At 34.0% G+C, this 24379-nt stretch overlaps 1 protein-coding gene across 6 annotated transcripts in view; it reads right to left on the bottom strand.

Annotated features, from left to right (window-relative positions):
* Positions 1-24379, bottom strand: part of lig (ubiquitin-associated protein-like lingerer) — a 574370-nt gene that overhangs the window by 445634 nt on the left and 104357 nt on the right. For all 6 annotated transcript variants that reach the window (XM_090377982.1, XM_090377983.1, XM_090377981.1 and 3 more), the window contains exon 5: positions 10971-11175. In XM_090377982.1, coding sequence (XP_090234108.1) covers positions 10971-11175 — 205 coding nt within the window. The remainder of the gene's footprint in view (positions 1-10970; positions 11176-24379) is intronic.

Below are 24379 nucleotides of genomic sequence, written 5' to 3'. Positions count from 1 at the left end.
TTATGTTTATCCTTTACCTCTGATGGTAGTTACCTCCTTAAGTAAATCCCACTTCAACACACTGATCACTGCCACCTAGTGGTTCATTTATCTGCAGATTCTTAATGCATGAAGAATCACTACTGATAATCAGATCAAGAGTATTGCTCCCTCTTGTTGCCTCACAAACATGCTGATGTAGAAAACAATCATCCAATAAATCCACAAAAGCCTTGCTAGTGTGCGAGTGACCAACCCACAAATTCCATTCAATATCTGGGAAATTAAAATCCCCCATTATAAGACTCTCTGATTTACTGGCCCACTCTATTTCCCTGTACAATATCTTATTATACTCATCAGAGCCATTAGGCCTATAGCACACTCCTACTCTCAATTTTGATTTCCCTATGCTTATGTCACACCAAATTGACTCGACACTGCCGTGTCCATCGATGTCGACTGGCTTCACTTCCTTGGACTTTGTGTTTCTTAACTAATAGCATAACCCCTCTTCCCCTCCTGTCCTGTCTATCCTTTCTATACACATTGTATTCCCCAAATTCCAGTTCCGCATTCCTTATATCTGTGTGACACCACGTCTCTGATATCCTAACAATATCTGCCTTTGATGTTTTGAGCAATACCTCAAATTCATCAAATTTATTTACCAAACTCCTAGCATTGGTGTACATGCAGGTATACATGCACCTGCTTCTATTCTTGGCTACCCTAACACAACCCATGTGTTTACTTGTACCGCAATGACTCGCAGCAGTCTCTGAAATATCCTGCATCTTGTTTTTCAGGCTTCTGCTCATTTCAATAGAAGCAGTGCAAGAATCACTTCGACCTCTGCCAGTGGCTACTGTTAATCTATTAGTCCTTGTATCCCCCCCAACTAGCAGTTTTCCGACCCACCTAACTCTGCCTCGACAGCATCAGCAAAAATTCTTGCACCCTTTCTATTTAAGTGTATCCCATCCCTGTAAAAGCAATCTCTCCTGTTAACAAGTACAGTCCAGGCTGAAAAAAATTCTACCCCTTGAACCTTGCACAATCCCTCCAGGGCCGAATTGATCGACAAGGCTCTCATCATATACTCCCTCCTATCGTGTCTGGGCAGAATTGCAGACACTTTCAAATTCAACCCTAATTCACGGCTTTTTTTCAACGGTGACCTGTACTTGCTAAGTAATTCCACCGGTCTCCTACTCTTAATATCATTAGTGCCAATGTGTACAACTATATCACCTTTTGTGCCCTTAAAAGATGATATCCGCTCTACAACGTCATCAACCTTTGCCCCTGGCAGACATACCCTGGTCCTATTCCACCTATCCTTTTTGCAAAGCATGTTCCCCGCTTCCCTGACAATAGGAGTCACCAACAACTACTAGTTCCTGTGGGACCAGCGCATTCTGCCTAGGGGGGCTGCCTCTGAGTTTTAATTTCAAGGATTACTGTGGACTTAAAATTCTTGGACAATCAAATGGGATGAAATACATAAGGGTGAAAGTACTGCAACACTATCATGTATTTCAGGACATTCATCAAAACCACTTGTATACTCATTTCATTAAGGATCTACACAAGGAAGATACCAAAAATGATGAAAAAGTGTTTAGAGAGCTTGGTAGAGCAGAAAACATCAGGATGGAATAATTTATTTGTTCAGTTATGGGAAGCTTGGTGTTTCATAAAATAATTTAGTTGATTTGTAGCAAGATCACAGACGGGGTTAGACAGGTAAAGTCTGAATAAGCAAAAGCATTGACTAAGCGAGCCAAAGAATAGTGACGAGGATTTTTATACATACACTAGAATATCTGTAGAGAATATTTAGCCAAAACTGTTGAAGGGAAGAAGTATAGATTAATATCAATGTAATTACAAAAACATTTCCCTTGACTCCCTTCGCTGCTAGCTAAGGTGTCAGTGGGACAGACTAGGGTAAAAATTCGATTTGACAATTTTTTTTTTAGTGACAAATGGGCCTGGAGTACTGGGGTCCATAGTTTAACAGATATTTATTTAAAGTATACCCAGTAAAATAAAATAAAATAAAATAAAATATTTCCAAAAGCTTCTGGAAATATTTTATTTTATTTTATTTTACTGGGTATACTTTAAATAAATATCTGTTAATTTTTTTTTTAAATGTATGACTATACATCCTTTAAAAAAAAAAAAAAAATTACAATTACTGAACAAAAATTATCCGGACCTAGAAACCACTATGTAAAGTGTCCATGAGCAAACATGCCAATTGTGTTGGAAGTGCGACCCTGAGATTTGTTGATCACAATTACTAAAGCTAAGAAACTGTCATCTCTTCAAATTAAACGACAAGCTAGTTTCAATCGGAGCTAAATCAATTCATGGGATTTAGAAAATTGGTGGGAAAATTTTTTGGAATCCACCCTAATACTGCTATATGAAACCAATTGCAAAAGGAATCAGGTCAAAAGCTTGTTTAGTCTTTGGGTTATTCACAGTCAAAGAATGTTCTGGATAGAGGGACATAATTAAATTATTATATAGTTATACATGAAAAGAAAAGAATAAATCAGATAAGACCATTACTCAACAGAAACCAGAACCATATACAATCCAGCAGATATCACTGGGAAGCTTAATAGATACCCTGTATTGATCTTCACAGAAGAACGTCCTTTTCCAGGTGGGAAATATGGTGCTAACATACCCTAGTAGTGTAAGTTATGTGATACTGATATTACACAAGGAAGTCTAATCAAAACAAATAAAAATAATAAAAAAATCGTAACAACTTTGTGTGTTTAACCAACCTGCTAAGGTTGGTTGAACAAGGTATTTCTTTATAAGGAATTTATAATTTGAAATTATAAATATGATGTGGTCATACACAGTTGGATACAAGAAACTATTTGAAAACATACTTGGACTGCAGCAAAGCATTTTGTATGGCTGCACTTGGAAGTTGCTATATATTCTGGGGTCTATTGGGGTTGCACACAAGATCCTGAAGTGAGTTGAGGGGTGGCCAAGGGACAGGATACAGTGGGTTATTATAAATGGCCATACTTCAGAAGCCAAAGTTACAAGCGGGGGGTTTCTGATAGTTCGGTGTTGGGACCAGTCTTGTTTGTGATCCTCTTGAATGATATGTACAAGGGAATGAAGGAATACTGTTACTTTAATTTGTAGAAGGAAAGGTTATCCACCTTTCCAGGGTAACAACTACTTTAACAGAAGTAAATTTGCACAGTTACCCTAAAAAGGTGGATAACAGTGTAAATCAGGCTGATTATCAAAAGGATTTATAAAATTGTAACGGATGGTTGGAGAAATGGTAGGAATGTTTTAGTTTGACATTTGGGAAACATGGAACCTGAGAGTAACATACAAAAAGTGGGATAGAGATGAAGAGCATAAATAAGAAAACAGACAATGTTTTGATAGTCATATATGAAGGTTAGCATACGATGTAAACAGGTAGACAGGAAGTTTTTTTTTTTTTTTTTTTTGTAGACCCCAAACACGAGAAGTATTAGAACCTATAGTACTTAGTACCGTGCTTGGGTTGAAGGTTGAGAAGACGAAAGAAGATATTTGTTGGCATTGAACTTTAACTTCTGTAGACTGTAATTTCCAGGTAATACATATGAAGGAAGGTTGTTCCAGAAAACGGCAGGTGAATGAATAAATGAAGATGAAAAGTTGGACAGTAAATGGATGTTGGCTGGTGGCTGCACGTGTTCGGACTGTTTTGAAAGAGAGAGCGGGAAAAATAGAAGCCAATTCAGAAGAACAGTGCCCATGGAAGTATTTGTAGAAGAGGCAGGCAGCAGAAACAGTATGTCTATGAGACAGCCAGTGGAGAGACTCTGTTAGAGATGAATCATTACTTAACCTAACTATCCTCTTCTGAACGGAATCAAGAAGCCTGAGAGAGGTTTTGGGGGTTCCACCCCAGATGTGGGAACAATATTCCATAGTAGGGAGGATTTGTGATTTATACAGAGTGAGCAGCTGTTTGGAAGAAAAGTACCACCAAGAGCGAAAGAGAAAACCAAGTTTTTTAGATGCAGACAAAGCAATATTCGTAATGTGCTTGTGCCAAGAGAGATTAGCAGTCAGGGTAATCCCCAAAAGAGATATATCATTTTGCCTACAAATCGGAGTGTCACTAAGATGAGCATAGGAGCAGAAGAATCCTATTTTCGAGATATAAGACAAGACTGAGTTTTAGAAGGGTTGAAATCAACTAAGTTGTCTTTGCCCCACTGGAGAATTACCTGAAGATCGGCATTTAAGGAATTGGTAGCAGATTTTCGCAAAGTTGAAGCTGATTGAGCAGGGCAAGTTTCTCAAAATGGACAGTGGAATGCAATGTGCTATCATCGGAAAAACTATGGATAGGATTTCCAGTCAATGAAAGAAGGTCATTAATATACAAGAAGAAAAGAGTGGGGGAAAGAACTGAACCTTGGGGGACACCGGCATTGGTGGAGAAGTTAGAAGACAGAGAGCCATCTACCATCACCCTCAGTGAGCAATCAGAGAGAAAACTGGATAACCAATTACAAAAAACAGTTGGCAAACCATAAGATCGAAGCTTGTTTAGAAGACCTTTATGCCAAACACGATTTAAAGCCTTTGAGATGTCAAGAGCAACTACTTGTGTTTCACTGAACCTTTCCATTGAATTAGTCCATAAATAGGTAACATAAGCCAGAATATCACCAGTGGATAGACACTGACAGAATCCATACTGGCGATCATTGATCAGATGGAAGGTTTCTAGGTAGTTTAAGAGTTAGCGGTTAATTGATTTCTCCATTGCAATTACCTATACTCTTTCTAAAGCAATGGGACGATAATCAGATGGGAGGGATTTGTCACCCTTTTTTAGGAACTGGCTGGATATGGGCAAATTTCCAAGCAGAAGGAAAAACACCTTTGGAATAAAAAATGAAAAAAGGCGACAAAGAATAGGAGTAAGTTCTGGAGCACAGGTTTTGAGTACAAGTGGAGAAATACCATTGGTACCTGGAGCTTTCTTAGCATCAAGATTCGTCAAAATCCTTCTGACATCCTTTTGACGGTAGACCACAGGAGGCACTGAATGGAGCATTTTGGGAATGGTGGGAGGTGTTTTACCAAGATCATTAATACATGAGTTGGAAGAAAAATGGGATGCTAGCAGGTCGGCTTTATCCTTGGCTGAAGTGAAGTGACAACAGAACCATCTGGTTTGGAAGAGGTGGGAGCATAGATGGACAAAAGTTGCAACCAATAGCTTTGGCAAGAGATCAGAATGCTCGGCTACCATTAGAGCAAGAAGAAAGTTTTCTGCTCTTAGCCTGTTCAAACTCTAGTTTAGACTGATTAATAACTGCTTTACAATTGTGAGCTTTGGTGTAGGCAGAAAATGAAACTGAAGAATTACAAACAAGCCAATTACGATATGCAACGTTCTCTTGAACAGCCTTAGCACATTTATTGGAAAACCAAGGTTTAATTAAAGGACGAGATTTTAAAGTGGAGTTTGGGATAAAGGATTCCATTCCTGCAAGAATAATTTCACTGACACGATCTGAGCAAACGTTGACATCAGAAGTTTTGAAACAGTAATCCAACCAAGGAAAAGAAGAAAAGAAGTCTCGCAGGTCATCCCATTTTGCATTCTTGTAATGCCAAACAACACGAGGTTGGGAATAGCCATGAGATAAAGGTTCCATTGGAGAAGAGACAATCACCAAGTTGTGATCTGAAGTGCCTAAAGCACCTCTCACTTCGACCGTGTACTTAGAAGGGTTGTTTGTGAGAAAAAAATTAAGCTTGTTGGCTGTATGATTAGGATTGTCCGGTATTCTTGTAGGTAAATGAACAATCTGTGGAAGGTCATTAGTAATTGCAAAAGCCTCAGCATCTCGACCAGCTGGGTCGGTGTGACTAGAAAATGGAAGCCAGCAGGAGTTGTGAACATTAAAATCACCAGGGAAAATTACCTCACTGTTAGGAAAGTTGGACTGGATGTTGTTGTTGTTGTTTTTTGGTTTTTAGGAGCGTTAGCAACTAAGGCCATATTGCTCCAGTTGGACTGGAGAAAGTCAAGTTGCAAAGAGAGGAAGTCAAAGAGCTCCAAGTGATTAGTGGAGTTGGGAGAACAGTAGAGACAACAGATGAACTTGACACAATGAGGTATAGAGATTTTAAGCCAGAGAAGATCGAAGAGAGGGAGGAGATTCCAAATTGCCAAGTCTCTGATAGGGAATATCAGAACGGACATATGCACAACTACCACCTTTCAGGCAAAAGGAATCATACAATGAATAATTTGGGCATCTGAGATGAGCAGTAGTTGAATCAACCGATAACTGAGATTCTGTCAAAAAAAGTGAATGGGGTTTTGCAGACTGCAAGTGGAAATGGACATCATTGAGATTAGAATTGAGACCACGTATATTTGTGAAATGAATTAGGAAGTGTTTGGGAGGTTTAATTCTTTTCACAGATAAGCTTACTTTATTAGTTTGACAATTCATGGTGTATTGAATAGTTAGAAAAAGTGGGTGGGACATGCTGTATGAAGTAATGATATTTTTGGATATGGCGTATACATGGTAAGCATATACCCAGATCCTTGACATAACATGGTCTCGACAATGACCCCCTGCATACACACTACTCGAACTCCCTCCAGTCACTATCTGGCAGAGTAGAGGTAGCAAGATTATACACTAGCTGATAAGGAAGCCTCCTAGAGAGTTACCAATAGGTTCGGTCCGGTGTAGCAGCCAGCCTGCGAACACCGTTTTAGAGCTGTACCCTCAAAATGTAAGGAAAATTGGATCTCGCCACAATGTTCATCATAACCTCAAAAGTCATCAATCATACTGCATGGTGGAAGAGATGGGGAAGGGTTAACCGGAACTTAGCTCTAGAGACTAAACTCTAGAGACAAATTTCATCAACGATTTACCATACTTCTGAATCATGGGAAAAGGAGGTCATAGTTTCATTACACAAGTCAATGGTAAGACCATATAATGGAATTCTGTGTTCAAGTCTGGAGGCCACATTTAAGAAAAGACATTTAACTTATTGAAAGAATGCAAAGATGAGCAACTTGTTTAATGTGAATAGCAAAGGGGCAGCCACTGGAGAAGAGACTGCATAGCTGTGGATTACAGAGCTTGGAAACAAGTCATATCAAGGGATATGGGTTGATTGGATAAATGTTTTTTTTTTTTTTTTTTACTGATAAAGCAAAAGACTAGCTTCCTTTTTACAGCCTACACTAATATTAAATCGATTATTTTATTTTATTTTTTTTGGATATCTATGAAAGGTATTGAACAGCACGAAAACACTACTTTTTTTCCATTTTTTTTTTTTTTTTTTTTTTTTTTAATAAGAAAGTATATTTTTATGGCTTTGGAGTAGATGTTCTACTACATGCCAACAGCAGCAGGCTAATAACTAATTTGTCTAAGTTTGTAGCTGTTTCCTGAAAATAGCTACCAAGTAAGTTTTTTTTTTGTTTGGTTAGTATAATTAAACAGTTTGGTGTTCCAGAACTAAGTCCACAGTAAGTAGCATACTATACTATACGCTGTTCACTGTAACTTTAATCCTGACATAAACAAATATATATCATAAATCAAAGAACTCGGGTTAGTCACTGAACAATACAAATGCATTCCAACAACTGTCCAATGAGAGCTTCGCTTCACGACATTTGTTTATGTCAGAATTCAATTTAGACTGAAAAACTAAGCAAACCATGACTCTCAGGGATTCCAGTTTGATACGAAAAATAAAAGTTAACAAATATTAATAAATTGATTCTTAACTTAAATGAAATTAAGTTTTGCCTAACATAATCCATAATCCAAACTTGAAATGTATTGAAAACTACAGTATTCTAGCACTGCATATTGCTTCAGAAAACACAATCACGATGCTTGTTGCCATTACACAAATTTCAGTAGATTGCAATTTTCAGTAAATAAAAGGAATGTTACACCAAAGAACAGAAGTGCAAGGGTCTTCTGATCACCAAGATGCACATGTTTTAACTAAGTAGCTTTAATTAAGTGGCAATGAACAAAATTATGCATTACCACTTAAAGCAAGGGTTTGTTAAGGGAAAGTCCTGTCTGACAAATTTTATTGGATACTATGATATGGTTACAAAGGAACTGGATACAAAAAATAATTTTGATATTATATACTTGGATTTCAGGAAAGTTTTGATACTGTTGCACATGAAGACTACTATACAAATTGGAGCAGTATGGCATTAAGGGCAAATAGCTACAATGGATAAGGCCTTGAATGAGTTGAGCAGGCTCAATTCTGATGGAATTCTTCCTCTGATTATGAACCTGAGGGGGAATAAATTCAAATTGAGGAAAGACAATTGTAGAATAGATTCAGAAATTTGCCTTTAGCCAACAGGTAGTTGATTGTTGGAACAAACTTTCATCTGTCGTTGTGGAAGTTGACAGTTTAAATAAATTCAAGCAAGAAATGGACAAACTTTTAGAGGAAATGGATGTATGAAATGGCTTTTTTTCTTCTTTTTTTTTTTTTGGCTGATACTACATAAGCTTGCTTTCTTGCATCACATGTATCTACTACTACTACTTCGGCTATTCAATTAACACTACAGAAGTGAATGAAAAAGTTTATGAAAAGTCTGTTTAAATGAATTAGTTTTAATAGAAGTAAATTTGATTTCCCAATCGTATTGATTGTGAAATCAGATACAGCAGTAAGTGCTTTTATCGTCATTTTTTAAAGTCTGTTTTGAAAAAGCCTGGAATACAATGATAAAGCTGAAGTCTGACACCTGGATATAATGAATAGCCACTTCAGAATAGCAGTTAGGTTCTTTCTGTATAAAGTCATCTGTGCATACTATCCCATAGTAATCAATTAAATATTACTATTTATTAATATTAATAAAAAATATTACAAGGCAATATCACAGCCGATAATGAAATAGATATTGCTTCTACCACAAAACGCAGTCAAAATAAATTAAATACATGAATGTGTACTCGTCCATATACTTAATTTATTTTCAATAAACTATTTTTGACTTATTTTTTCTTATATTTCAAAATAAGTAAAGCTTATTTTAATAAACTTTACTTATTTTGACTGTGTTTCACCAATAGAAGCAATATTTAATTAATATATTTATTTCATTATGACTATTCCCTAGCACTCAAGGCCTCTTCTCTACCACGCCTGATAATATAAGATGTTACTAACGTAACCAATTTTAACACAGTACACATATTACAAAACTAATACCAGTATATCATAATTTACTGAAAAGCTTGAAGAGGTTCATCTCTTCCCACAATCTATATCACCAATAGAAATCTTTAATAGAAAATATTCAATATAAACTCAATTGATTTCAATAGCATGATGCAAACATATGCAGCGCTGAACCCTAAAATCAAAGCAGCTGTAATAATATTCTCTGTAATAGCAGATGTTTGCCTTTCTTTTCCTCAATGGTTTGCATACATCATTTAAGTCCTTTTTAAGACAGTGTTCCAACTGCTATGAGACAAAAGAAACTGAATTTTATACACTTCTTTCAATTGTCTCCAAAGCTTTTTTGAAGGAGTAGTCCTTCATGAAAGTTCTACAGCTGAATAAGCCTTTGACTTTAAGTGTCTTAAACAATAAGCACTTTGATATGTTGTGCATAATACAATCTTTGTAAATACTCAATATTTATTCACACAAAAGTACTAACATAACAAAAAATTTATTTCTTAAGCAGTATTAAAGAATACATAAATTTTAAGAAATTGAAAATATTCATCTTCATGATGACCACAAAATTTTAAGCTAGAAAGAGATTAACTCAGCCAACAAAATACAATAAAATCTCATTATAATGAACTTCTCAGGGATGCACAAATCATTCTGATGAACCACAATTTCATTCTAATAAATATTGCAGAATTTTATTTCAAACAAACCATTATTTGTTCATATAAAATCTGTAGTAGTAATTTCTGCTTTATATTGACTTAAATATACGCTTTAAAATCAATAATAAATAAATATGAAATGAAGTAAAAATGCTTTGTTCAGAGGTTTTGTTTATTTCTGGATTCATGATATATGAAAAAATATCATGCATTAAGAAATACTATATAATATACATAATGTATATTATATAGTATTAAATCCTCATGTATGAGGATATAAATCTTCATACATGAGGATTTATATCCTCATTAACATTGAAATTCAACTATTTTATATTTTTGATTTAGTGCAATCAAAAATGTGGATTCAATTGATACTTTTATATTTTTTGGCTGTTTGTGAACTGCTTATATAAATGTAAATGGAAGGCACTTGAAATTATGAAAAAAAATGAGATATATTTCATTTCTGTTCCCAATTTAGTTTTTGTATTTTTTCTTAAATTAAGATATTTTACTTAAGGGTGGTGGGGGAATTTAACTACTAAAATTCGTCATCACACATCAGCTTGATTTTATTTTTGTGTATGTGTGTGAGAAATGTTGCCAGAACACTGTATCGGTTGCATGCCACAAGTGCTGGAGGAAGCATGTGATTCATTCAAAAATGTGGAGAAAACAGAGGGTGCAATATTGAATTCCTTTGTCATATTTTACTTAAAGCAAAATCTCCTATAACCACACTTATAACTTGAACTACCCAGTGAAGTTCATAATTTCACAAAAAAATTTGTGAAAATTTTTAAGCATAGTCCATTTAAGTATAGATGGACTTGAAAATTTTTTTAATAATAATTAAGTCGGATTGGATGTAGAAATATTTTCTTTATAGAGAAAATTTCATTAAAATAATATTCGTTGTAATGGGATTTTACTGTTTTTTTTTTTTTTTTTTTGCATTACTGATATAAGGACCATGTAAACTATTACAATGAAATGTATTAAGGGAGTGTATGAGGATGGAGCAAACACACTTACAATTTCTACCAGAGCCACCTCTGTTCATACGTGGGGGCCCTCGATACCGTGAACCCTCACGCTTTGGTTCCCATTTACGATTTCCTTCTACGTATTCACGTTCTTCTTTATTTTCAGGAACTGCATCATGTCCATTCACTTCTGGTACCTTTTGTGTTGAAACCTGCCGGTTTTTCTTTTTCTTTCCAGACATTTCCCACTCACCCTAAATAACAAATTTCTATTATAAAATAGACAATCACAAAGAGAATAAAGAATTACAATTTATTTTTAAAAAAAGTAATAAAAAAAATCATCACTGATTGCAGAACTGGTAGGTTTTAGAATTAGCTCCCCTCCTTTCTTCCACATTAAATGCCATTTTATTAAATCCACTTTATTAAATCGAGTATGTATATAAATCTATATTTTTTTAATAAAAGTTAATCAGAGGAGCAATAAGCCATCCAACATTTAAAAACAACTTACATTATGTTATAAGCATTGGTATCAACAGAAACCATCTTAGGAAGTTTCTATGTTTCACATTAACATAGAAAGTACATCTTAAGTACATCAGAATACTGATTTATCTGAATGTGAAACTGCAAAAATGCAGATTATCTGAACCAATCAAGAAAGTGGCAAATAGGGCACCCTGTACATGATAGGTATACATCAGTTTACAGCAGCAGTTCCCAACCTTTTTTGACTCATGAACTTCTTTCAACATAATATTTTTATTGCGAACCACTAAGCTTATATTCTCTGAAATCGTATAATAGTTGCGAATTTTTATTACAACTATTTCCAGTACCACGTTTTTATAAGCAATATTGCATAATGGTATAAAATTATTATTAAGTACCTATACATAACAATGGTCTTTGAGAATGAAAAAAAATTCAGTATGAAAAACATTTAACACAATATACTATAAGATAGTAAACTAATTACAGGTGACCCCCCCCCCCAACGCTATAATTCGTTCCGGAAAAACAGAGCGCTAAGTGAATCCACGCTAAGTGAGTGCCGCATTCCCTTAAGGTAACATATGTATTTGTGAGTTGCGGTCGGTGCCATGGGATATTTCCTAATCAATAATAAACGGTAGTGAAAAGATTCACAAATATCGGTCAAAATATTTAATATTCAAATATCTGTACATATAAAATATTCTGCATTACATACGTATATAATTATGTGGTAACTACTTACGTATCAAAATTAAACTTAAAGTTCCAATTAAAATCATGAATTTAATTGATCTAAATTGATTTAATTTAATTGATAAATTTAATCATTAAAAAGGTGTTGATTTTAGGTTGAACTCTGGCCTTCTTCCAAATAAATTAAAAGGGGTATTAATTTTAAATCCTCCACAGCGTCACCACCCAACAATAAAGTCAACTGATCCTTCGCCACTTTGAAACCTAGTTTTTCTTTTTTTCTTCTTTTAGGCATTCGTTTCCACAAAAGTCCTGCTTCATCTATGTTAAAAAGTACAACACATAATACCCCTCTTCAATAATTTTAACAAGTTTTTTTGAAAGTTTCGGCTCCTTGATCTGCACTTGCGGCTTCTCCCTGGATTTTAAATATATTCAACCAGCTCTTACTAGTTTTAAATGGTTCCATGTTTTTTACGTGAATTTTCTTCAGATCATCATATTGGCTAATCTCTCTCTCTCTCTCTCTATAATATTTAACTTAACTGAATTCTGCATTGGATATTATCCTCAATAAAATTAGTTAGTCGTTCCGTTTCAATCCTAAGAGCCGGCCTAGCCCTAGTTGCTTGCAATGGAACAGCTATCTTTCCCGCTGCTAAAATTAATTCATTATTTTTTTTTTTATAATTGTACTTACAGTTAAACTTGCAAGTCCTAAATTAGGGCACACATCTGCTTGTCTTTGACCGGAATCTATTTGTTTCAAAATGTCTAATTTAATTTCCAAATTCAGTCTTTTTCTTACATTTATAGTCTTCATACTGTGCCCAGACATTGTTGCTTTTTCATTCTTATCAGGCATTATTCTTCGAAAATGTAACTGCATTGGTTGCATTAATTATGATACAATGTTCAAGTAAACTGTCCATTACGCACGACGTCTAACACTGTACTGAGTGATGACTAGACTTCGGATAAATGCATATAACGCAAATATTACAATCAATATACTTGATCATTTTTTAAAATGCTGATCGTGGAACTACGTAACAAGTCACTATAGTGACTTTAAATTAGCACGCGAGAAAATTTCACTGAGCGTGGGAAACGTTTTAATGCTGTTTTGCTATTCATTTTCAAGCTATCGACTCCATCAAATGAAACAATTTCGTTAAATATGCCAAAAATGAAATCTGTAAGAGTGTTATAGTGATCTGTGACAGTGTTATAGTCAGATATGGGTTATAATATAAGAACAGCGTTATAGCGAATCAGCAACATACCAACAGCATAAAGCGAATAACGAGGGCCTGCTGTATATGGAATTGTGGGAGATGTGTTCTTTCGTTGGCAGTTCTTTACTTTTTATTTAATTTTATTCCGACTTTGTTTATCATTAGTTATAATTTTTTATAACCCTTTTACCACAGCCGAACGGTGCAATACATATCGGTACATTTGATGCATGGCTGACATGCATGCTCGCTATGTAAGGGTGTGTGACACAAACCACAACTAAATATAAATTTTGAAACAAACCGCATAAATGAATATTAAACTATTTTGCAGTTTACAAAAATATACTTATGTAAATCTAAGCAGACACCATTAAAGAATTTTTAGTCAACCCCCTAGAACACTTTCGCAAACCCCTGGGGGTTCGTAAACCGCTGGTTTACAATATTTTTAAATCATGGAGTAATAGATGGCAGAGTTGCACTGGCTCGATAAGTTCTACGTCATATTTCATTAACTAAGAAAAGAGGAATTACTCCTATGATGTCCTGAAGAAAACTTCAATGCTAATTCTCTCCGTAGTTGTAAAAAATTAATTTAAATGAATTCTTCCCACTCAAAGGCAAAATTAATGATCCAATGCACCTGGAATCAAGATCCAAGAATCCTAAACCTGACCCAAATACATCACAAATCACCAACCAAAATACACGAGTGGAAGAAGACATTAAATCCGTCCTAAAAAAACCAATGCTAAAATAATATCAAAAAAAATTTTTTATTTTTTTTTAAGAATTAGCATTAAAGTGTTCAACAGGATATCATAGAGGTAATTCCTCTTTTCATAGTTAATTAAACCATGGTTGTAACTGTTTCAGAAAGCTACTGGCTTTTCATACCAACTAAGAAATACTCTTCAAGGTATAGACTAAATGGATATCAGAAAAACTGATGAAACTCAGGGCAAAAAAAAAAAAAAAGAGAGCATGGGATGCATATAAATTATCAGGCAACACAGAAGCCGATGATAGATATAAACTAGTCTGTAATCAAATCACAAAGGTGAGACAAGCAAAGGAAGTTCACAAGAAATCTTTGGCAAAGAATACAAAAAAAAAAAAAAAACCAGCAATGACTTCATTACTTATGTAAACACTAGAAGGAAGGAACGGATCAAATTGGCACACTATATCGATGGTTTAGCTGTTCACGATCCAACTCATGTTGATCACAAATGAATAAGTATTATGCATCTTCATTCACAAATGAGGAATTCTTAAGTGAAGTGGATGCCAGTAGTTTATCAAACTTTAATAGGGAGCTAAATGGTTTTGTCGTAACTGAGAGGAAAGTGGAGAAAAATTGTTCAAGTTAAACAAAAGAAAGGCATCTGGAGTGAATGGGATCTATCCCATTATATTAAGGGAAGCAGCAAAGGAAATAAGCAAATCCAAAGGCATAATTATGAGAACATCCTTGGATTCAGGTGTGGTTCCCGCAGACTGAAGATGTGCAAATGTATTGCCAATTCACAAAGAGGGATCAGATAGTGACAAGAGTAATTAAAGACCTGTTAATTTAACCAATTTAACTTCTGTTCTAAGGAAAACAATGGAGTCTCTGGTAAAAGAAGTAATGCAGGATCATCTAAAGAAGGCTGAGAGTCTGCAATTATACTTCAGACACAGCATGGGTAAAATCTTGGGGAAATCTTGTTTGACCAATTTGATTGGTTACTATATGATCACAAAGGAACTGGATGCAAAAAATTATTTTAATATCATATACAGTAAGCTCACGTTATAACGCAATTCACTTTTCATTGATTCACTATAATGCTTTTTTTCATATTATAAATCCATATCTCACTATAACGCTCTTTTACCAGTGTACAGATTGAATTTTTGAACTGAAATCTTTTACAGATTGAATATTTGGCACTTTTAATGAAAATGTTTCATCTGATATAGTCGACAGTATGATAATAAATAGCAAAACAGCATTAAAATGTTTCCCAAGCTGACTTGAGAAATTTTCCCACGCTCAGTAAAATTTTCTCCCATACTAATTTAATTACAGTACAGTGACTTGTTTCTATAGTTCCGAGATCAACATTTGAAAAAAAAATTATCAAGTTAAGGAATATGTATTATTGCATGTAATCTTTGCATTACGTGCATTTATCCAAAGTGTAGTCATCGCTCTGTACAGTGTTAGACATCATCCATAATGGACAGCTTATTTGAACATCGTATCATAATTAATGCAATGCAGTTATCCAGCTTTTTTGATAGAACATAGTTATATTTTTGAAGAGTTGGTAATGGCAGATAAGAATGAAAAAGCAAAACTGTCTGGATGCGGTATGAAGACTACAAAGATATAAAAAAAAAAGGTTTGAAAATTAAATTAGATGTTTTGAAGCAAATAGATTCCAGTCAACGACAAGTGGATGTGTGCAATTATTTAGGACTGGCAGGTTAAACTAAGAAAAGAAAGTATAAAAAATATAAAGGATTAATTTTAGCAGTAGGAAAGACAGCTGTTCACTGCAAGAAACTAAACTGACTAGGACTAGACCAGCTTTTATGATTGAAATAGAAACTTCTAAATAAGTTCATCAAAGATAACATCGAACACAGAATTTTATCAAGTTCAATTATTATTAAAGAAAAGTGATTAGCCTAAATCAAAAGTATAAAAAATATAAAGGATTAATTTTAGCAGTAGGAAAGACAGCTGTTCACTGCAAGAAACTAAACTGACTAGGACTAGACCAGCTTTTATGATTGAAATAGAAACTTCTAAATAAGTTCAAAGATAATATCGAACACAGAATTTTATCAAGTTCAATTATTATTAAAGAAAAGTGATTAGCCTAAATCAAGATCTGAAGAAAGCTGACAGTGAAAAAAATGTGGAACAATTTAACATTAGTAAGGGCTGGTTTGATAGAACATAGCAATCCAGGGAGAAGCCACAAGTGCAGACCAAGGAGGAGTCAAAACCTTCGAAAAAAGAACTTGTTAAAATTAATGAAGGGGGCTGTTATACTGCTTGGCAAGTTAACATAGATGAAACGGAACTTTTTTTTTTTTTTTTAGAAACAAATACCTAAAAGAAGTTTCATATTAAAAGAAGAAAAAAACATGCCAGGCTTCAAAGTGGTGAAGGATCAATTGACTTTATTGTTAAGTGGTAACTCCGTGGGGTAGTTTAAATTAAAACCCCTTTTAATTTACCATTTCCAAAATCCAAGGGCTCTTAAAGGTTTCATCAAATTGAACCTACCTGTAATTTGGAAGGCTAATAAAAAAGCTTGGGTAACCAGGCCTCTTTTTGTTGATTGGTATTCTGAATTCTTCTGTCCCACAGTGGCAAAATATTGTGCAAAAAAAAAAAAAAAAAAAAAAAAAACACTGATTACAAAGCAATTCTGATCATGGGCAATGTGCCAGGACATTCAAGCAAAGAGAGCACGGTAGACTTGAACACTCATAAAAAAATTTTAACATGCCTCCTAACACTACATCTCTGATCCAACCAATGGACCAAGGTTTTATTGGTCACATTTAAAGGTTACTACATAAGGAATGCCTTTTCCCAAGCTATTAAAGCTATCAATTCTCTGGGAAGTGAAAATGTACTGAGCCTAAAGGAGTTTTGGAAATCCTACAACATTAAAACTGCTATGTACAACATTTCAAGTGCCTGTAATGAAGTGATTCGGAAAACCATGAATGGAGTGTTTGTTTGAGGATTTATTAAGTGCATCAGCATCTAAGGCTACAATGTGCCAATGAATGGAGTGTGGAAGAAAGTTTGGAAGGATTGTATAAAGTATTCCCAAGAACATGATGATTCAGTTCAGAATGTTAAAGTACAAATTGATGAGCTTGGAAAAGCAGGACTTGACGAAACTGATGATGACCAACAATGACAAGAAACTCCAATAAAGAACTCGCAGAAATGATAAAAGAACAAGAGCATGCAACTGCGGGAGATGATAAGCAAGATACTACAGATGAAGAACTGATAAGGTTGCTGACTGCAAAAGGACTTAGTGAAGCTTTTGAACACTTTGAAAAAATGTGCGATAATTTCCGGGAGAATGTCCCTGACATGGAACAAAGTTACAAGGTAATAAGAAACTTAAAGAAAGAAATGAATCCCTACATGATTTTTTACAACAGGAAGAGGGCTAAATTACAACCCAAAAATCAAGACATTTTTCAGTCCAAAGATAAGCATTCTAAGTTTAATTTTAATATGTAATGAAGTACTTTTGATACATAATATTTTATATATATAAATTTTTGAATATTAAATATTTTGACTAACATTGTTGATTAGGAGATATCCTATGGCCTAGAACACAACTCGCAAATGCATATGTTACCTTATGGGAATATGGTGCTCGCTTAGTGCTCTGTTTTTCCGGAATGAATTATCAGCGTTAAACAGGAGTCACCTGTACGTGGATTTCAGGAAGGCATTTCATACTGTTGCATGTAAAAGACCGTTGTAAGAATTGGAGTAGTGTGGCATTAAGTGCAAGTTTCTGCTATGGATAAAGGGATGGTTGAGTGTGAGAAGACAAAGAATGGTAATCAATGGAACTTTGCTCTTTGTGGACTAATGTTATTAGTGGAGTCTACAATAGTTTGGTTGGACCATTGTTGATTTCAATATTTACCAACAATATCAATGATGGCATATCAGGTTTAGTGTCCAAATTTGCAGATGATACAAAGATTGGCATGGCAGTTAATGACAACAATGACAGTATGCTACTGCAGCAGGATCTTGAAAAGTTAGGCAAATGGACTGAAAAAGGGCAATTAAAGTTTAACAATGGTAAATGCAAAGCACTGCAAATGGATAGCAATAACCCCAGAGAACATACCAACTGTGTGGTACTATGCTGGAAAGTGTAAAATTAAAAAAAAAAAAAAAGATCTTGTAGTAACTGAGCAGTCAGGTATCAAGTTCTCTGAGCAATGCAGATAGACTGCTAGGGCAGCTCGGAGTTTTGTCAACGATATACAGGAATTTTGCTAGCAGGGATAAGGAGGTGATTATTCCATTGTATAAGGCAATGGTCAGGCCACATCTTGAGTACTGCATACAGGTCTATAGGCCTCATTTTAGGAAAGCCTTCCAAACTTGCAACTTACCCTAATGAAGACTGTACAACTGCTCCAATTTATACAGCAGTCTTTCACGTAGAACAGTTATCAAATGTTTACTAAAATCGAAGTTTGTTGTAAAAATCTTTTTTTTGCATCCATTTCCTTTGTTACTGCAGAAGAGTATCCAACAGGTTGGTTAGACAAGATTGCCTCCTTAACAAATTCATGCTGTAATTGCACTCCTGCTCAAATGGTACTGTTACTTCTTTAACCAGTGACAAAGTTTCATGTAACATAATAGAGAATAAGAATACTTACATGTATACCAATGCTAGAAGTATAGTAAATAAATTTGATGAATTTGAAGTGGTCAAAACATCAAAGGCAGATATTGTTGGGATATCAGAGATGTGACATCACACATATTAGGAATGCAGAATTGGAATTTGGTGAGTACAATGTGTACAAAAAGGATAGACAGGATAGGAAGGGAGGAGGGGTTATGCTGTTAATAAAGAAAAACAAAATCAAAAGAAGTGAATCCAGTTGATATAGATCAGGGGTGGCCAATGAGTCAATCGCAGCTTTAATTTCGGTCAGTTACGATGAATTTTAAATATACAGTCATCTCTCGATTTGCACAGTCAGATATACTACCAAAATTTTATATTCTGCAGTGGGTTTCGCTACCTGCGTGTTATTTATTATTTTTTTTTTATGAAGCTTAAAAAATAGGAATGAAGAGCAGATTTTGAAAAATTTATTTATTTATTTTTTTTTTTTTGCATGATTGAAGATTTCATTGAAGGAGAAACACATTTCACCATAATAACGTAAAACCCCACAGAATACCAGCTGTCGCTATTATTGTTGCTGCAATAAGATCGAGTTTACTAGCCGTTTATAACTAGATGCACTAACAGAAAAGCCCAATAAACCAGAAAGTGCAAATAGTTTTTATTGTTTTATGGTTGTGACCTCCAGAAATAGCTTTAGAGAAATATCACAAAGCCTTTCGAAACTGATTCTTATAACGATATAACCAAACAGAACAATAAACAGTGGTGTGTTCGTCCGGTTATTTTGGAAACAACTTCCTCATTTGGGAATCCTCTTCATCAATTATTCTATTAGCTATTCAGACAGAATATTTTCCCGGTTCACGCAACTTGGTGTTTTAATCAGTAAGCATTGCTTTTGCTGATTTAATAACTGAACAGTACTTACCTTTTGATTTAAAATTAATACTATGAAAAAGAGTAAAACATAACATTTTCATCAAGAGTGGGAACTAGAATACTTTTTTGTAATGATAAAAGAAAAATGTTGTTGTTTGATTTGCAATGCTTCTGTGGCTACACCCAAAAAAAGGAAATTTCAGAAAGGCACTTCAACACACTCCATGATAAATACCAATCGGATTTTCCGTGGAATTTTACGGTGACCTTAGAAAAAAATTAATTAGAAGAACTTCAATCCAGATTATTCGCACAACAACATTTCTTCATGACACCTAATTTACAATCTAAAGCAGTAACTGTAGCATCACTTAAAGAGAGTCATCATCTTGAAAAAATGTGCAAATCATTTTCTGATAGTCAATTCATCAAAGACTCATTTTTAGAAATAAGATTCTCTTTTTGAAAATTTTAAGAACAAAAATGAAATTAAAAGTGCCCTTCAAGATCTGCAATTATCTCGAAATACTGTAATGCAGCGCATCGAAAAAAATGAGTAAAAATGTGAGCAAACAATTACGTGCCCTTTTCTTTACACCTGAATGAATCTACAGATGTCAGTGATACAGCTCAGTTGCATGTTTTTATTCATATGGTTTTCGATGATTCTGCCGCTAAAGAAGAACTGCTGGGTATGGTTTCATTAAAAGAACGAACTAGAGGTATTGATATCTTTAACTCATTCAAACATTTTATTGAAAAAATTAAATTACCACCATTTAAGCTCGTATCAGTAACAACAGATGGAGCTAAAGCAATGACGGGGCATCTTAACGGATTCATTGCATTCTGCCGAATGGATGATGAATTCCCAGATTTTTTGAGTTACCACTGTATCATCTGCCAACAAGTGTTAGGCAGCAAAAGATTAAATAATAAAAGTGTTATGGACATCACTTTCAAAATCATGAATTCCATCAGAGGACAATCTCTTCAAAGGAGACTTTTCAAAATGCAACTCAATGAAAATTAACCAGATCTGATATCACACACACACACACACACACACACACACACACACACACACACACACACACACACACACACACACACACGAGGTGGCTGAGTCAGAGTAAGTTTCTACAGAGATTTCGAAATTTGCTAAATGAAATTAAAAAATTTGTTGATCAAAAAGGGGAAATGATTATCGTCAGCTACTAGATATTGGAGTGGTTGTGTGATCTGGCTTTTTAGGCAGATTTTACCATTAAATTAAGTGATCTGAATTTGGAATTACAAGTAAAAAATAAAAATGTGGGCGACATGATTAGTAGTATTTCTACATATAAATATCAATTTTTGGAAATGGCTAAGGATCTCAAGAGAAAAAAAATTTGATCATTTTGCAAATATACACGATCATTTGCAAAAATGATCTTTTGAATTTAATAGTGAGAAATATGTTTCTGAAATTGAGAATGTTGTGGATGATTTTGAAAGCAGATTCAGTGATTTTAAAACAATCGAAGACATTGTTCAATATATCTTATCTTCCTTCACGGATTAGGTAATCCATCCGTTCCGATCTCAAAGAGGTATGCCCATCTTTTCTTCTGTCTTCCTCTGTTTCTTTTTCCTCTATATGTGTAAGCTAATTTAGGGAATCTATTATCTTCCATTCTTTCTACATGTTCTTACTATCTTTGTCTATATTCTATAAATTTTTCTTTGAGTAAATCTTTAATTCCTTTCTAATATTTATATTTGGTATTTCATCTAATTTTGTACATTCTTTAACATTTCTTAAATTTCATTTCTGCAGCTTGCATTCTATTAATGTCTCTTTGTTTCGGTTTCAGAACCATAAAGAAGTGTTGCCTAATACTTTGTAAAATTTCAATTGTGTTTCTTTCCTTGTTTTCTTAGCTGGAGTTCTTTTTATTGTTCATCACATATTTTGAAATTTCGCCAATTTCTGGTTCATATATTATTCAACATCTTATGTTATATCACATCCTAGATATTTAAAATGTTTTACTTGTTCTAATATTTTATTGCCTATAACTATTTTTGTTCTCACCATATTTTTTCCCTTAAAAGCCATTGTTCTAGTTTTCATTGTTGATATTTTAACTTTATATTCTTCTGTTATTTGATTTAATTTAAATACTGCTCTTTGTAAATTATCTTCACTATCTTGAATAATTACTTGATCATCTGCAAATAACAGTGTATTAATCCTATTCTTTGTAGTAGTAGTGGCATGTGATCCAAGAAAGCAAGTGCATGAGCTTATGCAGCATCAGCCAAAAAAAAATAATAAAAAATTAAAAAAATACAAATTTTTTTTGTAAATTGAAGACAAGTCCATGAAAACACAAATTAAAATTTTAAATACGTATTTAAATATATCCCAGTATTAATTTCCACTTTCCATTTACATATCATATCCTCAATATATATGTTAAACAACATTGGTGACAAGCTATATCCCTTCTAACTCCTTGATTTATTATACTTTCTTCTGTTAATTTATTACCTGTATCTATTACTATTTTTGTTCCTTGATATAAACTACTTTTGTAAGATGCTTTGGGTATCCTTTATTACTCAATATGTCCCATAGTTTTCGTCTGTTTACTCAATAAAATGCTTTTTCATAATCTATAAATGCCAAATGTGTTTCTAAATTAAACTCTTCTCGTTTTTCTATTGTTTGTTTTAATATAAATATATTATCTATATATGATCTTCCTTTTCTGAATCCTGCCTGTTCTTCTATTAATATTTCATCAGAGATAATTTTAATTCTATTATTTTTCTATACATTTTATATACTGTATATTATTTTTATATACATTTTATATACCCTCTATAATTTTTGTATCATTTCTATTTCCTTTTTTAAATACTGAAATAATTTTTGCTATCTTGCATTCTTCTGGTATTTTACATTTTTCCAACATTTATTAAATAAATTTAGTATCCTGTCTTTTAAAAAACTTTCTCCATACTTGATCAGTTCTGCATTTATACCTAATGCTTTCCTATTTTTTTAGCTTTCAATGCCTTTTCCAATTCTTTTGTTATCAGATCTATGTCACTAACTGGGTCTAACTGCATCTCTTTTATTTGATATGTTGTATATTTCCACAATTCTTCATAATGTTTTTTCCACTGTTCTTCCTTTATTATATTTATTCTTGAAGTGTCCTTCTCTGTGCTATTCAAGAGTTTCATCATTTTATATGCCAAATTTTGTCTTCCATGAATATCATGTTCTGTTGTACTTATAAATCTATGTCAATATATTTCTTATCCATTTAATGTCGACTTAGATACGAAACAAATTGCAGAAAAAAAACGCTGAGATTTTTCACATCTAGAAAATATTACATTGCAAAACGATATCTCCTAAAAGCCAGATCATCAGAAAAAGAGTTTTGGAAATATGTTTGCCGAGAAAAGTACCTAAATGTAAAAAAAAATGCAGTGAACTTCAAATTCCTGTTTTAGTTCCACATATCTATGTGAATCAGCCTTTTCGTATTTGAAACAAACAAAGAATCACTGTGCTCTTACGGACTTTCATACAGAAAATTCTTCATGGTTGGCCTTATCACAGTATATCCCCGATTTTGAAAGCTTGGCAGATGACATGAAGACACAAAATAAAATTTTAAATACATATAAATTTAAAATAAGAATTCTGAATTGTACTGAATTTTAAAATTTCTAAACAACATTTTTCAATATAAGTTGATTAACTTTTTTAACCACGTGCAATGAAATTCTTGAGTTGGTAGATCGCTGCACATTTTGAAGAAAAAAAAGTAGATCATATCACAAATTAAGTTGGCCACCCCTGATTAGATGAACAGTGCACTGTTGAGCCAGCTTGGTGTGACATAAGCACTGCAAAAGGAAAAATAAGAGTAGGAGTGTGTTATAGGCCTAATGACCCGAATAAGTACAATGAACAATTGTACAGAGAAATAGAGTGGGCTAGTAAATCAGAATGTCTTATAATGGGGGATTTTAACTTCCCAAATATTGACTGGAACTTGTGGTTTGGTCACTGGCAACACTAGTAAGACTTTTGTGGATTTATTGCATGATTGTTTTCTGCAGCAGCACGTTCGAGAAGCAACCAGAGAGGGTAATACTTTTGATCTGGTTATCACCAGTCATCATTCGTCTATTAAGAATTTGCAGATAAAAAACCACTAGGTGGCAGTGATCACAGTGTACTGATGTGGGATTTACTTAGATACAATTACCATCAGGGGGGGTCAAGAAAAGGGTTTTTGCTTCTGTAAAGGTGACTACAGTGGTCTCATACAGTTTTTAAATTCTGTACAGTGGGATCAACTGATGATGTTACCAACAGCAAATTCTAAGTGGGAAGCATTCAAGGAATTAATCGTGGAAGCTACTACACGTTTCATGCCTATTAAGAAATATTGTTCAAAGTTTAGGCCTAAATGGTTGTCAAATGAACTAATAAGACTCGTGGCAGAGAAGAAAAATGCATGGGATATATATAATTTATCAGGCGACACAGAAGCCAATGGCAGATATAAGTTAGTCTGTAACCAAGTCACAAAGGAGGTTAGGCAGGCAAAGGTAGATTACGAGAAATCGTTGGCAAAGGATGCTAAGAAAAACAGCAAGGATTTCTTTACTTATATAAACTCTAAAAGGAAGGGATG

This window comes from Mastigoproctus giganteus, chromosome 7, assembly GCF_048544385.1.
Source record: "Mastigoproctus giganteus isolate SK-2022 chromosome 7, ASM4854438v1, whole genome shotgun sequence".
NCBI classification, from domain to species: Eukaryota; Metazoa; Arthropoda; class Arachnida; order Uropygi; family Thelyphonidae; genus Mastigoproctus; species Mastigoproctus giganteus.
The sequence above is the reverse complement of the archived record's forward strand: the minus strand, read 5'-3'. Positions and strand labels throughout refer to the sequence as shown.